General features: G+C 44.0%; 1 protein-coding gene across 2 annotated transcripts in view; it reads right to left on the bottom strand.

The window, feature by feature from the left end:
- The window catches only part of RAMP3 (receptor activity modifying protein 3), a 55,311-nt gene extending 40,959 nt beyond the window's left edge, over positions 1–14,352 (bottom strand). Inside the window, exon 1 of one of the 2 annotated variants that reach the window (XM_074575652.1) lies at positions 14,152–14,352. In XM_074575652.1, coding sequence (XP_074431753.1) covers positions 14,152–14,203 — 52 coding nt within the window. In that variant the 5' untranslated portion in view covers positions 14,204–14,352. The remainder of the gene's footprint in view (positions 1–14,151) is intronic. The other variant, XM_074575653.1, reaches the window with a different exon arrangement.
- Between the last annotated feature and the right edge of the window lie 2,435 nt (positions 14,353–16,787).

Below are 16,787 nucleotides of genomic sequence, written 5' to 3'. Positions count from 1 at the left end.
AAATTTGTGATGTCCGATTCAAAAACATATTTTTATCAATCATAATTTTCATAAGAAAAAAAGAACATATAATGACCTCACGTCAAGACCCTATTTCTATACCTCTTCTTAAAGACAATCCTGCCAATTACCATCATCTAATCTTTAACTATATGTCAGGACATCAGACCTATATTGGAAGTTATGCACTAAAAAAAAACACCTGTCAGTCTGCAGAATCTGAAGTTTTATTGATAGCAGCACGTTACTGTGCAAGAACTGCTCTGACATACAGTTCAAGAAAGCAATTAAAACCGCAGTTTTAAATGGCAGCTGCTTCTCTGCAGTCGTGCACCTATGATTTGTTGGAAACACAGGAGAGAGATTAATACTCCATTAATATCATTTTGTCATACTGATCAAATCTCATTACGCACATTCCTTTTATAAATCTGCTTTTAAATACTGAAGAGATCAACCTTACAGAAGTGTACCAATGTTTCTCCAGGTGTTCGGATGTTACATAAAGTTACCTATTGCATAGGTAGTATTAAAGATCATGTTAAATTCACCGATCTTTTATGTAAACCCCAAGTTATACCATTACAGGTTTTCTGGCAGGAATGCACAGACATTTCAGAGTATCTAATGCGCATGAGACTCCAATGGAAATAACCTCACCTATGCTCTGACACAATGTCAAGAGGCATCCCGCTGCATCAGAAAAACACTGGTTATGGTTGGGGTAGGGTTTCTTTATTATCTGTCTTCGGGGGCATTTACAACCTCAAGAGCCTCACACATCACTAGGGTCTATGAACACAGAAGGGAAAGATGAGCTACCACAGCCTGCCTTCCAATGACTTCTCTAAAAGCCCTCTGTGGGGAGCAAGTCCCAGTATGTGGCCAAGACACCTCAGACTCTGAAGAGGCTGAGCAATCCTAAACCTTGATGGGAAAGCCCACAAAGGTCCCACGAAGGATTGAGGCCCCCTGATTTGAATAATAGGACTGTAAGACAAAACAGTTTCTTCAAATATATTTCATCCAACTCACTTTTTTCCCCTGCATAATCTCTATACCTAGCTTCAGCCAAATACCATCAGTAAACATTTTTTGAAGGCACATGTCTCTCTTCCAATTCTGCATCTCGTTAGGGCACACAGTTTCGTATTGCCTGCTTGAGCACAGTGCTGGCAGGAGGGGCAGAGATGGACCAAGTCAGGGTATGGTCATGAAGATGGGAGTGCAGAAACTAGTCCCAACAGTAAGAGAAACAGGTGAATAAACTTACCATTGCTGTTCTTCCTGCTAGAAGCCAAGGTTTGCTACACCTGCTGTCAGAAGAAAAGGGGCTGATCCTTAGCTAGTAGTCCATTAAGGAGCTCGCTGACATATGTTGACTGACCAGACATGATAACTGAGTTACTGAAACAGATTTGGCTTAACACCCACAGCGCCACTGCCTGCAACTCAGAGGGAAGAGTCTTAATACAGATAGCTACCTACAGGGCTGCGGAAGCTTGAAGCAATGTATTACACAGCAGCCACACAAGAGACCTTGCTCAAGTGCCATAGGGAGCTGGCTGGCCCTCCCCCTGCTGCAGCCTGTGCTTACAGATCTAAGCTTTTATCCTTACAGCCCTTATAGGCCTACTTTGTATCCCCACAAACCGCAGCTCTGGGTTATTTTTTAATTATTATAATTATTTTTTATATTTGCTTCTCTGAGCCCAATTCTTATTCCAGCTAACCACAGCAGGGCTTTAAACCCTGAATAGAGATAATAAAGTGACAATTAGCACGAAACTGCTATATAGATGGGCAAAGCATAAACTGCTATGAAAAAGTCTGAAGCACACTCAGGAAAAAAAAAAAATAAAAAATCGGAGACAAGTGGTGATGAGCTGGGGTGACCTCAGCACCATCCCCCAGGATGGGCAGAGCCATGGGTGGGAAACAGGCTCCATCAACAGCTCCGACGTGGCAGGGAGTGCAGATAGCAGCAGCAGGAGATAGTGCCAGAGATGGGATGGGAGACAAGGCAACCCAGTACGTAGGTCTGGAGCACATACAGGAAAACAGCCAGTAAGCCAGGACCACTTATGGTGTAGCTCAGGGCACAATGGGGGACCCAGGTCCATACATGGGGGCAAAGGGGGACCCAGTTCAGGGCACTGTTAATGCACTGAGAGTCCTGATAGCACGTCAGCAAGCAGCCAGCAAAGCACAGCCTTCCACCCAGGCTTAATGAACATGATTCAAAAACTGGTCCAGCTGCATACCTCTGCTGCTACACAGTGAAATGCATGCATATATTTATAGGGAAAATGAAACATATCTTCTCAGGTAGCCCCCCCTCAGAGAGAAAGCACACGTGAGTGATCGTATTGTTTCAAGTCTAGAGGCTGTTGCAAAAGTACAGAAAGGATAAATAAGACTATTGGTACAAAACCTAAAGCCCCACCTGCCCATCTTTAAATAACCCTCACTACAATATATATGTCTCAGAAGGTCATCTTTTGTTCTCAGTTACAAACTGTCCCTTTGACACTTTTCTTTATAAGAGGATCAGGACAGGGAGAGGGGGACAGGACGCAAGAACGTCATCACATAGTGTGAAAGCAGCCAAGGAAATGAGGCAACTGAAGTTCACGGAGCCAGGCAATGACAGGAACCCAACACAAAGGAAGGATGCCAGGAATAAACAGAAGCTTGCAATAAGTATACTACTTGCATTCAAAATTGGCCCAGAAAAAAAAAAACGCCTCAGCACATGGAGGCAGGGGCAAGGTAAACCTGTTGGCAGGGTGGACGGATCTGTCCCCATGTCCAAGAACCTATCTAGAGAACTAGCGTAACACAGAAGTCAGCTTTGCATTATCCGCTGCTTTGATGCTGAATTCTTTTTAACACTTCTTTTTTTCTTGCGTAAACTACATGGAAGATGTATATTAGCCATGGAAACGTAATATTCAAAACTAAAAGCGCTGTTCAGTGCTGTACTTTTATCACAGTTTGAGGCATTACATTATTGCTTTTGAATTGGTAAGGTAATTCAGACAGTTAACAATTTTGGACATTAGAGTCTTCTTCCTGCAGAGCAAGAAAAGCATGAAAGGAAGCAATTTAAGCTTTTTCATTTCATCAGTGCAAATCAACGGGGAGCATTACTGAGGGCATCAACTGTTCCATCTCCTGTTGGTTCAGAGTTCCCCAGCTTTCCAGTGACTGCAAAGAAATGTGACAATTATTCTGAACTCATACTTCAATTGGGAATTTTTCAGAGCAGGAATACAAATAATTGTCCTTTACATTCCTTTGTGAAGTTCTTAAATCACTGCTGGCAGCATATAAATAACACTTCACAATTTCTGCACCGCCTATGTCTACTTCCAGAGGTGTTGGATGGGGTTTCTGCTACTTTGTTTGAAACCAGTAAGTTTTATTTAAATAAACATAAAACCAGTATATTCTATTTAATTATTTCTTTATTAAATGTTAATTAGTTATTTGTTAAATAAATATTTAAATTAAGCATACCGGTTCAACAACACACTTAGGGAGGGGATTACTTAGCAATCGACCAAATGCTAAGATCTGTATTCGAATAGAGGCTGTGTGACTCGACCTGAAATGTGATGTTTTCTTCACCTCTTTTCTGTCCTGTTATGTTTTTGATGAAGCACATATAAAATGGTATTTTTTACAGCCGCTGACTTTCAGACAGTAGATGAACTAGATATTCCAACAGCAGAATCAATTGCTTGAAGTAAACTCTGTTGACATTCTTTTAGAAGAGTGGTATAGACAAATGTGCTCCTTGATAGAAGTCCCAACTCACGATCCTTCCAGAGAGTAAAACTGAAGAAGAATAAGAGGAGTTCCTTAATTTTTAGACTAGAAAGAAATTTGTGGCATTAGCAACTCTTTAAAGATGACACTCGACAACAACGCAGGGACCACGACCAAAGCAACGGAAGAACATGATGATCTCTCTCTGCCTATAAGATAATTGTGAAATGTGTCTGTCGTGTAAGTCATGGGAAAGATACATCAACAAATGAGGCAGCATAGTTCAGATTTATTCCCCTCAAAAGGCCAGACAGCTTGCAATTACTGCAGAGGGACACACACCCCTAGTCCGCAAGCAAACTGTGACAGACACTGAAGTTGGTCATCCCCACGCAGGACCTCAGTCTGGCACTGTGCCACCTGATCACCTGGAAGCACATATTTGACCTAATGGCTGATCATTATTGTAACCCTGTTGCTTGCCGTTAGTCAAAAAGGTAGGAAAACACAAAAAAAAAATGTGATGTGACATAAGGTTTCCCTATAACAAGGACACATAAGGTCAGCACAATACTGACTTTACTCTATACCTATACTGACTTTACTCTATACCTATCCACCTGGGAATGAGTATAAAAAAAAAAAAAAGTGTCCCTCAAGACAAATAAGAACTCTAATATGTTCCTGTGGAGTAGCCTGAAAGAGAAGCCAAGCAACTTTTTTTTTTTTTTTTTTTTTTTAAATAACCTTGGGAAGGGGAAATGACCCATGAAGGTTTCACAGACGAGGGTCACGGCACACTCCCTCCTGAGGAAGTGTTTAAAACCATGGGATACTTGAAGACGTTAAAAGTCTCTTCTTCCCTTGACAGGTAGAACATTTAAATCAAGATACTGCCATCACAGAAGGCCTGGGAAAATATTTTTTTTCCTTTTCTGACCAGACAACAAAAATCCCCACTCTGCACATCCACCTTCTCTTGATGCTGCATGTACTCCTCTTGCAGACTCCTAATGCTGTTACATACCGTGTTATCTCATTACATCAACATAATTTCAGTGGAGTCATGCTTTCAGTGAACTCTACATCTACCCTGAAATACTAAGCTGGCCTGACCATTCAGTTGTGGGTTGTTTTTCTTCAGAGCTCTGGATACTCAACTACATGATCACAGAATATTTTAAATGACATATCGCCATGAAGAAGTCACAAGAGCAATAACACACTAACAAAATCTCAGAGCTTCACGTGTCTACTTATACTGTTATATACGTACCCGCTCGTAGTAGGTGTGCATGGCTCTTCACAATAGCATCCTTGTTCCAAGGAATAAACGCTGAAAACAGATCCTCGCCAGCCAGGCACGGCAGCATAATCCCTGCACACCGTAATTTTCCCTGGACAGATACCCACATAGGAAACTGCACAGCAGCAGACTGGCATAGGAAATTACTTAGGCCAATCCTGGAGTAAACCATTACTCTCAGTGGACCTGAGGAGCAGAACTGAACCCCAGAGTAGCACAAATTCCCAGGTATCCCCTCGTAAAGCATGCTGCCTAACCGGCAAGGCAGGACACATCTAGGTGCCCATACAGAACCCAGGGCTTCTCAGTTTGCACTTTCTGTATTTTCTTCCATTTCACATTTCTTAACACAGTTCTTTTGCTTTGTTTTTCAAATAGCATGTGCCACTAAAGGAGTAAGAGGATGTGACAGTGAAAGGTTTAAACTTCTCTTTCTTCCTTCTACCATCTACAATCTTCATATATTAACACTGTACTGAAAGCTGATTACAATTATTCATAAGTAATAGAATTATAGAATTGTTTGGCTTGGAAAAGACCTTTGAGATTATCAAGTCCAACCGTTAATCTAGCACTGCCAGGTTCACCACTAAACCATATCCCTAAGCACCACATCTACACACCTTTTAAATACTAGAAACAAAGCATTTACTAGTAAGTGTTCCACAAAAAAACCTTACAGTAACAAAGCCATACATAAAGTAACAAGACAGTAAAATCTTTGAATTAAAGTTCTCTTTACAGCCATTAGTAATCTCTGTCCTATTTTTCTTTCATGACAGTATCTTACTAAGAAAATTTAAAAAGAGGGTAGTGTGTCTGACCTTGTTTTCTCAACCAGCCCAAGACCAAAAGACATTTCAACAACAGCAGATCAGCAGTGCTTACATTTACATAGGAAAATGAAGATTGTGCTAAGTATATGCCAGTTAACAAGTATGGAAAACCAAAAGAAGTAAACACTGTATGAAAAAATGTTAAACCATATTTCTTCTTGAGCTAAGAGAATTGCCGGGGAGTGCAGAAGAAATCATCCATATCGCTATTTGTGGAGCCAGGTTGAAACAGTGAACACGACCAACCCTGAAGAGCAGGCTCCTACGAAGATCTTCAGATCTGCACATTTTTGAGCTCTGGGACAGCTGATGCCTAGCTTTGAGTCCCCTGCTGCACAGCCACCCTATTGTGGTCACTATCCAAACCTTCTTCACAGAGGCTTTTTTCTCAAGCTTTCACCCTATAAATAATAAAAACGCCTTCAATAACTTGAGAATAAAGCAAAAGTTCCTTTTGGGGGTTACACAAATAAACATCTGCATAAAGCCAGCTGCAAAAAAAAATTTGTGTCCCACTATTCAAAAAAAACCCATCAGAGTTAACTGTATTATTGAGTGACTGTCTCCTCAGCTAACACTTCTCTTTTGTAACCAGGACTTAATTAAAGTGGTGGTGTTAGAGCTGGCTGCTTAGTTCTGTATAAAACCAACCTCCCTGCACTGCTGCAGGGGCCTTTTTGTAACTCTCTAGTGATGCCCTGAGGAGCAAGTGATGCGCTTTAACTCACCCTGGCTTACAGAAAATAGCACTCCATACAGCTCCATACAGCTACTTCATTGCATATTCAGAACTTTCAGCCCAAAAATCAGGAACTAAAATGCACGTGTAGACACAATGTGACCAATATTGCCTATTCTCTATTGATCTATAGAACATAAGGGTTTAATTCAAACACCATCAGTGAAGCTGCAAAACAGTTTACCTAAACCTGACTGCTTTCACAGTCTCTTACAGCTTCTTCTTCGGCTGAAATTTTCTATGGCTTTGCTCCCATACTGGGGTGAACTGCTTTTCACCCTGAAGTCTGAGGAAAATCCTCCTCAGGATTTTCCAGTCATGCAAGAAATCAGTTAAAAAGGGGAGCAGGGAAGAACAAGGACTTCCCTCCCTCTCAATTTTGCACGTGTCAACAATTCTTTTCCTTACAAACTTACAAACATCTTTATTTTAGAAGGCTGTGGCGTGATGCACTCCAAGGCCAGAAGGAATCCCTCAGTTCATCCGGATCTACTACTTTTGTAACACAAAGCAAAGAAGTCTTCCAATAATTTCTGCACCAAGCCAATAACGTTTACTCAAATGACAAGATACTCTTCATAAACATTTCCAGTGTAGATTTCCAGACTGCAAGTGGTGAAGAATCCCCCACTTCTTGCAGAAGGTTTATTTTGGATGTTTTTTGCCAACACTTTTTATTTCTTCGACAATTTTTTTTTAGAATTCATTGCTTGATAAAGTATGAAATAGCTGGGAGAAGAAAAAAAAAACAACAAATATGTCTAAGGCATACTCAGCATGCAACAGCCAAAATCATCAGCAGACCAGTATAGGATCAAACATTCTTAGGGTGTTGTAATGCATATTCTACCTGTTCTGTACCGCCCCACCGGAAAGGTAAGAAAAAGAGGAGTCGGAACCTACTTTAATTATAACTCACTGAAAATACCAGGCTTAAAATGTTATGTTACTACACAGAGGGAGATTCCACCATCAAGTTATTAAAAATATTTAATTAAATGCAAGAAAAAGAGCATTTCCAAAAATCTTAAAATGCAGAGACCTGAAAACACAAATATTTAGAGGACCTTAATTCTCCTTTGATCTTTCCTCCACACTTTCTTAGTGTTTCTGGTTTACACTAGAGATCGTTAAAGAGAAACTGGACCAATGGTTATTCCAGCAACACTACCTATACTTCATTGTGCATCACAAAGTGTTTCATGGCAGAACACTTCCCACCCCAAAGGTACCCCTGCAAATACGTTCTGCAGCAATGTTAACTAATGGCAAAGGTTGGCGTACCTGAACACGAATCCAGCCTAGGTCCACTGGTCGAAAACAAGGAAGGGGATTTCTTTGATTTTTTTAATACGATGCAGTAAGTTCTAACTTTGAGTTATTTTGAAGTATGTACTTAGCTTATAACAAAACTATATATTGATCTGCTTTTCTAAAAATAAAATAGGAATAGAGGAGATTTCACACATACTGTATGACAATCAATGTTTCTATGGAAATATTAGCTTGGAGCGTCCCCAAATTGAAAGGCAAAACAGATTTATTTTTCCTATTTCACTTGAACATGTAAGCTTAATGCCTTATCACAGTAAGCGTTCATCACCTGTTGCTAAATACATTTAAAGAGATTTCTTCTAATATTCAATTGGACAAGTTACGTTCTTGATACATGGAGATCCTTGAGGAGTAAAGCTGGAATAGCTCATGAGCTCAAGGGGTGTGGAAGGACTTGCAGCAACTTGCCAAAAACAAATGTGAAGAGAAAATCAGCCCCATGTGGCTACCGGGCAGCAAAGCTCTGATGCCAAGGATGAGATACCCTTCGAGCAAAGGGCCCCCTCCACTCCAAAGGTGCCGAACGTATCTGGGTACCCCAGAAACAGCTGAATCTCTTCAGACAATGAGACTGACTGCAAGCGCTCCTGTGGCCTTTGCACTGCCACATCAGGAGGACACCTTCCTCACAGCCTCGAAGATATTCTTCTGTGTGCAGAGGGTGAGCAAGAGAGAGGACTACAGACCAAACCTGAAGTCCAAGAGCTTACGACTTGGAAGAAACCTGGGCTGTGTGTCCTATTGATGAACACTTGAATGACATCTACAGGGTGCTATTTCTGTCCCAGTATGTTCGCAATACCCTATGGCTGTGAACTCTCTTTCCTTTCTACCATAGGCCGGAGGGCCAGGCAGACCAAGAACAGCACACCCTGTCAAATCCTGAACCATGTATTTTGAGACAACAAAAATGCCATAATATTTTCCAAAGATTAAAGTCTTTAGCGTCAGTGTCTCTGTGCACAAAGGGAGGCAAAAGAAATCTGTCACTTCCAACATTTGGAAACAAAACTCTGAATTCCCATAAGCGACAGTCATTAGTGGCCAATGTGAATTACAGTATTTCCTCTCACACCGCCTGCAGAATTTTTCCCCAGATCACGCTCTCCAAAATAAGGGCAAATTAGTCACATTTATTGGGGTGTGAAAGTAATAAGACAGATGCTGTATTGTAGGGTGCGGTGCCTTCTACATAGTCCTTTGCTGACTCAGCTTAATCTGGTTAGATGTGAACAAGATGTGCTTTCGTCAGCCCGGTGCTGTGCTAGGGCCCCAGCAGCGCCTATCACATTGTCCTCTTCAGATCAGAGTCTGCCTGGCTTGGAGCATAGGTGGAGCAAGTGACACCCCATCTGCAGAAGGCCATAAATCAGGCTTCACACAGACAAAATTCTGTATTCCAGAGGATAAATTGAGGCCACCAGCTGTTATGCACACATGCCCCTTGTCCAAGCCAACATGGTAGGTCACGTCAAGCTGCTCTCAAGACGAAGGCTGGGATGCTCTCTAGCCTTCAGACCATTTCTAACAGCACCAATGCACTTTCTTTTAAAGCCGTTAGAGAGGAATGAAGCTGCCTCCTCTTTCCAGACTAGTTTCAGGGAGGCCAGCATATGAACAGAGATCAAGCCTAAAAACTTGTGGAAAAGGCAGCTTTCTCCTATTCTGCTTTCCTTCTCCTTTTTTTTCTTCATATCCACCCATCTTCTTCCCAAATGACTCAGAAGTTCTTCAGGCAGCTTTTTAGGTTGTTCTAAATATACAGTCACATTAAAATAATGTAAATTTTTTTCATTTATATTTTCCAGTTTATCTCAACGCAAGCCGCATTGTGAAGAGACTCTTATTTTAGAAAAAAAGCACAGGCCGTTTTCATAAAACACAAAATAATACACTTCTATTCTGAAAGAAGACGGTTCACGCAACAGCTTTTGCTAAAATAAAAAGGTGTGAATTAAACCAGACTTCATTGTGTTTGTAAAAATCAATCTCTTTATGAGCCCTAAATGAGAACATGGTTTGTTTTCTTCACACCTCTCTTAAGCAATAATTTCAATAGCAAAGACACAGATGGTAGCAAATGTTGTTTTGTAAAGGACTCCCTCACTGTATTTCTTTCCTTGGTAGGAGAAACTGGAATTTCATTCGTTTGCCTCCAATCCAAGCCGTGAATCATCTCTGTTATCGGCAGAGAGGTGGGAGAAACTGAAACAACAAACCGTACAAAAAACGCTGGTGCTGCAGTGTTTAAATACAACTTAACAGGCAGAACCTCCCAGAGTTCCCCTTGAGCCGACCCAGTCACCTTCGAGGCCCTTTCCTTAAAACCTCGTGGTTTTGCATGTATCTGTACCTATAGCAGTACCTGTCTATCTCGGTATATATTTCTAGCTTCAGTTCGCAGCCTCTGACAGTTTGCTTCACAGGTTTGGCTAAAACAAACCTAAAAGCCAAGGTCTCAGATCTCAAAGGTATTAAAAAAGCCTACCTACTACGTAGGTAGGAAAATCTTAATTTAAGAACAAGAGTTTATTAGCTAAATGTTCTCCAGGACTGGACCTCACGGGTGTAAATCAGGTTCAGAAGGCCCATTTTCTTCCTTCCCACCTTCAATCTGGAGTTACCTTCAAACACTGAGTGCCATTCCTCCCGGCTGCTGGGACCAGGCCAGCTGGAGGTGGCATTTGATGCTCTGTGCTACCACCTGCAGTCCACTTGGAGTCACCACAGACAACTGAGCCGGGACAGAACATACTGCGGTTTGCCCTGTCAAGCGCGCTGCGGATGAACCTGTCTCCTGCTGTCCGTGCAGACCTCAGAGCAAAGGCAACACCTTCCCAAGAAAGGGATCAGGAGACACAGAAAGGGTGAAGGGTGGTGGGAAGGACGTCTGGATCCAACAGCAAGTTGGAACAGAGGTTGCATTTACACTTGGCGCTTTGCTTTCGGGATGGATGTTGACGGGGTCTGCTGACTGTCTTCCTGTTTGCCTGCTGTTGAAAAATGCGTCTTTAGAAAACGAAGCAACGTTTTGGTAGAGAAGTGTTTTTGTTAAAACTCTCTGGTCTTCCTCAAAATCAGATGTTCTGCCTTCCAAAGGTTTATTTTACACGCACGCTCGCCTGGGTCTATTACATTCAGGACTCCCACAATGGTTTTCCCTTTCTTCGTTCCACCCTTTGCAACTGCAGAACAGCATGATATATTCATAGGAAAATAATGGAAAAAACTTTGATTTGCTTTTCAAATTTTAACCCAATAAAATTGTTCCCCTGCTTGTTTTTCTTCCTCATTAGAGTCCACACTCCCCAGGAGTTAGGGACACTACGTTCCACCCAAGGAGAGCTCGGAACCTTACAGAATCCAGTCTTTAATACATAGATTTTTCATGATTGTTTGCAGGATGAGATATGGTCTTTAAAATGGAAAGTAAGAACAGCAGCCTGGAGCCAGGCTCTGTTCCCAGCTTTCCAACTGTCTGGTTGTTCACCTCTGGCCAAAATCCTAAGCTTCTCTAACTGCTGAGAAACAGGATTATGAAAAGTGATCAACTATAGACTTTGAAATCTGCACAGGAAAACTGCTCCAGATAAGAACCACGCCATGTATCTCTCTGTGGTATACATACATATACTGAGAAAGATCCCCCTAGAATTTAAAAAAATATCCAGCTTTACTCTGGTAGCATCTTTCAACTCATATAGAAAAAGCACCACTGAAATGCAGGTGTTATGTAAAGGATGAAGGAGCAAATGTTTGAACAGGGATACCGAAACAGCAACTACTTGTTTAAAAGACCTACTTGGTCCGTTAAAAAGTCTTGGTCAAGCCCTCAAGTTTCTCCTTGCCTCAGTTTCCATGCATAGAAGCAGAATAAAAGAATCTGGTATTATGGTAAATACACTGATATTTCTGAGGTGCTTAGATCTTGCAGTAAGTAGGTATCTTCTAAGTATCTACAGCTCTGTTAAGCAAAGTACAGAGGATTTCACCTGACGGCTGGTGTTTCCAGCTCTGCATCTCACCCCATTCTGGATGTTATCAGCATTTCACAGGGGAGACCGTGCCGATGACGTGCCTGTGTACCAGGTACCTCAGTTCACACATTCCTCACCCCTGATACAGACACACACTCCCCCACACACACAGACACTCCAACTTCTCCTATAATCGCTGAGCTTCCAGCAAGTGAACAGACTGCCTTTTTTGCCATCCTCACTAAGGAGGGACTACACAGCAGATGGTTCTACATAGTGATAACGTTTCAAGAGCCCTGGACGGAAAGATACGCAGCAAGCAGTGGTCCGAGGTTACAGAAGTACAGCCCCGGTCCCCACCCAGACAGGCTTCCCACTGGATTCAGCGAGAGCTAACCCTGAGGAATCCTGGCAAGAGTTTTACCTTAATGAGGGAGGTCACGGGTCTCTGGTTAATCAAAAGAAGCCATTAGGAAAAAGGGAGGAAAGCACATTCAATTCAAGTAAAAATCCTTCTCAAATAAATATTAAAAGTGTGTTTGTATTACTTGAGGAAAAATTTTAGTTTTCTACCACTTAAGGCTTTCCTTATTAAAAACCTCAATTTCAGATCATAAAACTTTCAGGGCTTTTCTATTAGGAAATGAGTCTAATTTCATTAGTTCTTGATTATATCCATCCTTTCCAATTCCAAATAAAATAATGCATTATCAGTAAACAGATATCTTGAAAATCAATTTTTCTGATGTTATTAAGAAAGCAACTAGAACAGTCAAAAATGTCTAGCACAATTGATTTAACTGTGTCTCTCAGGTGAAAAATGTCTTTCTGTAGCTTTCTGAGCTACAGGGACATTGTCCCTCAGTCCACTTATTCTCTGAAAATAAATCTCCAGTGAGCAATTTTGCTTTGTAAAACTCACAGAAACATCAGGATGCCTCCACATACAAAAAGATTACTGCTCCGTTCCCTAAGTTCAAGACTGCATAAATCTTTCACGTGTCAAGACAGGTGTTGGCCATTTTTTTTTTATTCCTTTTCAGCTGGGAAATAACAAAAAATCTGAGCAATTAAGGTAAAATATTAGCAGTCCTCAAGCCACAGAGAATCAGAAAAATTATGCATTTGACATGACATTCTTTTGACAGGTCAAGACAACGCGACTGAATACAACTATCCGCTTCTTTGTGGGTCTTTTCATAGAAAGATGTTCAGTGTTTACCAGATTTGTAAAGGGAACGGGCATAAAGTTAGCAAACAAAGTTATAAAGTCCTCAGATAAACCTCCTAAACGTAGGAGGCCTGATTTTCTTCTCCCCTATCTGTGACTCGTGGGGAATTAACTACATCTCTGGGTTTACTATTGAGGGAAGATCAAAACTGACTTCTCCCAGCAACTCTTGACCCGGCTGCAACATATTAGATCTGGGAGTCATAAAACAAGCTACCTGACAAGGAAAAAAATAAATAAATAAATAGTTTTTCTAGCAGTAGAGTTACTATTATAGCAAGTGAAAGATCTGAAGGATATCTGCACTTTTACAACTGCCTGTTCGTAACTCAACCACTCTTAACGCGAATCAACCCCTCGCCTGCAACGGAAAGAAAACCTTCCCCAACGGCCAAACCTACCTCCCCAGCATCGGATTTGGGATACGAGACGGAAAGCCTGGAAGTTGGCGAGATGTTTTTCTCCCTGGAGGGCTGCGCGCCCTGTGCCGTGTTTCGGGGCTACCCCCCCTCCGCCTCCCCGCCCCTGCGGCGGGATGCTGGGCTGCCGCGCCCGGCTCGCGCTGCCCAAACGTTCCCGCCGCGGAGCCTCCACTCTGCTCGGGACGGAGAGCCCCGGGGGACAAGCAGCCCCCCGCAGCCCGGCTAGACCCACCCGCCGGGCCCTGCCTGCCTGCGCCCCGGCCGTGCCCGCGAGGGACCCCCCGGGGAAACCCCCCCCCCTTCCCAAGGGATGCTATTGCAAAGGGACGGGGGAGCTCACACCTCTCCCGAACTTCACCCCCCGCGCCCCGGCACAAACCGCCGCCCGCGGGGGCCGCGCACACGCCGCGAGGATGCTCGGCCGGTCCCCGCCGCCCCTGAGGAGGGCAGCCGCCGGCGTCCCGGGGCGGTAGCGGCGAGCCCCGCCGCATGCTGCCGGGCCGCCCCCGGCCAGCCCCCCCCGCCACTTACCCCACAGCAGCAGGACGGGGAGGCGCCGCCGGAGGCAGCCGGGCGCCTCCATCCCGGCGCGGGCGGCAGCGGCGACGAGGGGCCGCGGAGGACGGAGCCCGCATGGGGCGGCCGGTCCGCAGCCGCGCAGGGCCCGGGTCCGCCTCAGCCCCCCCGCCGGGGAGGCTCCTCTTCATGCCTCGGCGTCCAGCCCCGGGCTGCGGCGGCGGCGGGGGCGGGCGCGGAGGGGAGCAGCTCCCCCGCCCCCGGGGTGCTTCGGAGTCGGAGGGGGGGCGGACCCTGCGGCCGGGCGGGGGGCGGGCTGCGGAGTTGGGGGGGGGGCGGGCGTGTGTACGCGCGGGAAGAGTGCGCGTGCACGCGTGGGCACGCGAGCGCGAGGGCAGCCACCCCTCCGGACCCTCCGAAACCTCGGCGGGAGGGATGGCCCTCCCAGCCCACGGGGGCGGGTGGGCGTCTGAGGGGGAAGGACCCACGGGGAAGGGTCCGGCCCCGAGTTGCCCCCTCGTCCCCTGCCCCGGGGAGCCGGAGCAGCCTCTCCCCTCCTGTCACAACACAGCAGGGGTGAAGGCGTGAGGGGCTGGAGGGCCACCTGCATTAGCCCACCTGCAGCCCTTTCAGTTCGGCTTGCACTTAGAGCTGAACGCGGGCAGCGAGCTACCCTCACCCCACGCAGGGCCAGAGCACAGTAGCCAGGACCTCTGAGGAACTGCTTAATGTATTTTTATGTTGCCATTCCGTCTCTGCGCGGCTCTGTTCAGAGAGCCTGTACAGCTCTCTGCAGCTCCTCATTTTCATCAATATTTAAGGACTCTGTTCCTGGAGCTCTCTCTCGAGGAAATTAGCATCTCCAGCAAGAAACACCGGACCGAGAAGCTGCTAAGGAAGCCTTTTCTTAGCTAAAAATAATAGTACTGCTCACTAATAAAGAGCCAGAGTGTGTTTCTAGGTACATGGACACTCCAGCTCAGTAGCTGCCTTTCAGCAGAACATTAAATCACTGACATTGTTAAAGGTCAAATGTACTGTAAAACCTTTATATTTCAAAAAGATTTTCATGCCACACACAAGAACAAAGGGTGCTTTACGCATCAGTCAGGCTGTTCCCATTGACTTCCTACACCTGCATAGCAATGTGCTTCCAAACGCTTTTGGAGAGCCGGACCCCGACACAGTAGCAGAATTAACGCATTGCACGTGTCTCCGAAAGCAAACTGCTCAATATACAAACTCTGTTACCTAGGCCAACGGAAATGGAAAACTTGGGAAACCGCCGAGAAGGCAGGGAATCCGCAGTGTTGAAATAGCTTTGCAGACATTTAAGTGTGTCAGTTATTAATGAGCCTCCTATCATTTTTATGCCGCTTTTTTCCTCTTAGCTGAAAGCCAATCTTGTAAAATACCATAAACCATAAATAAACCATAGCTCAGGGAGATCATCCTTCAGCGGAGGGGCTGCCGCTTCTGCTTCGTAAGGAGCGTTTGCAAGCTGCCCCTGCCAGAAGGAACTACAGTGAAGTGACAAGCGTGAAGATGCATACACTGCAGACTTGCTATAGCATCCTTCCTAACAGTAAGATCTTGATTTCCCCTCATAAAATCTCTCGCGGGCAATATCTGAAGTTGCATTTAGCATTTTCAAGAATTTGGACTGGTCTTCAGGAGGTGTTACGACGTATTGTGCAATACTAAAAGTTGGGTAGATGTGGTGCTTGGGGACACGGTTTAGTGGTGGTTTTGGCAGTGTTAGGCTGATGGTTGGACTCGATGTCCTTAAAGGTCCCTTCCCACCTAGATGATTCTATGATTATACATTAAACAATATGCAGTATATTATACAATATACAGTATACAGGCAACATTTTTTGTCTTTTTGTCTTAACCTGTTTCTGGTGAGAAACTGACAAATGTTACAAGTGAATGCTACAGGTTCCAGCTATCAAGATTCAGCAAGAAACTCAGCATTTTACGCTTGCAGCAGGTAGTATGAAGGTCCAAAGAGGATCTTTGAGGTAGAAGAAAGCTAAAATTTATAGGTAAATGCACTAATTTAGAGCGTTGTATTGAATCACAAGCCAGCTATGCCAGGTGGTATCTTCAGCAATGTAATCTAAAATGAATAAGTCTGATTCACGGATGCATCTGAACAAAACTGTCACAGTGTTAGAACCATCAGCTGGATGGTTCCAGCTTTGGCTGTTTTAAGGTTTTCATTGAGACTGCCTCTCCCCCGCTGTTGCAGTAATGCCAACAAATTTACTTTACAAAGGCTTTTTATGCTGCGAACCTTTTTATTCTGCAAATCTGCCTTAGTAGCATCATGTCTCTACACCAGTAGTAGAAATTAAATTCACCCTCAAATAAAAAATGCTGTAAATGCCCTTTGCTGTGCAAAGCTCTGAATTCCATCCCCGACAACATGGAACAACAATAACCTCAAAACCATAATCTGTTCTAATTTCCAAACATACAACCTCCAGAGATCACACTAACCCCTTTTCCGGTACCCTGCAGACAGTGCTGCGATTGCATTACTTCAGGCATTGTTTCAGAATATTTAAATCTGCTAATAAGCCACTGACTGAAAAAAAAAAGAATAAGCGCAATAGACAGGTAGGTAGTTGTTTCAGTCTGGAAAG

This window comes from Larus michahellis, chromosome 2 (assembly GCF_964199755.1).
Source record: "Larus michahellis chromosome 2, bLarMic1.1, whole genome shotgun sequence".
Classification (NCBI taxonomy): Eukaryota; Metazoa; Chordata; class Aves; order Charadriiformes; family Laridae; genus Larus; species Larus michahellis.
Note: the sequence above shows the minus strand (reverse complement) of the source record. Positions and strands in the feature narration are given on the sequence as shown.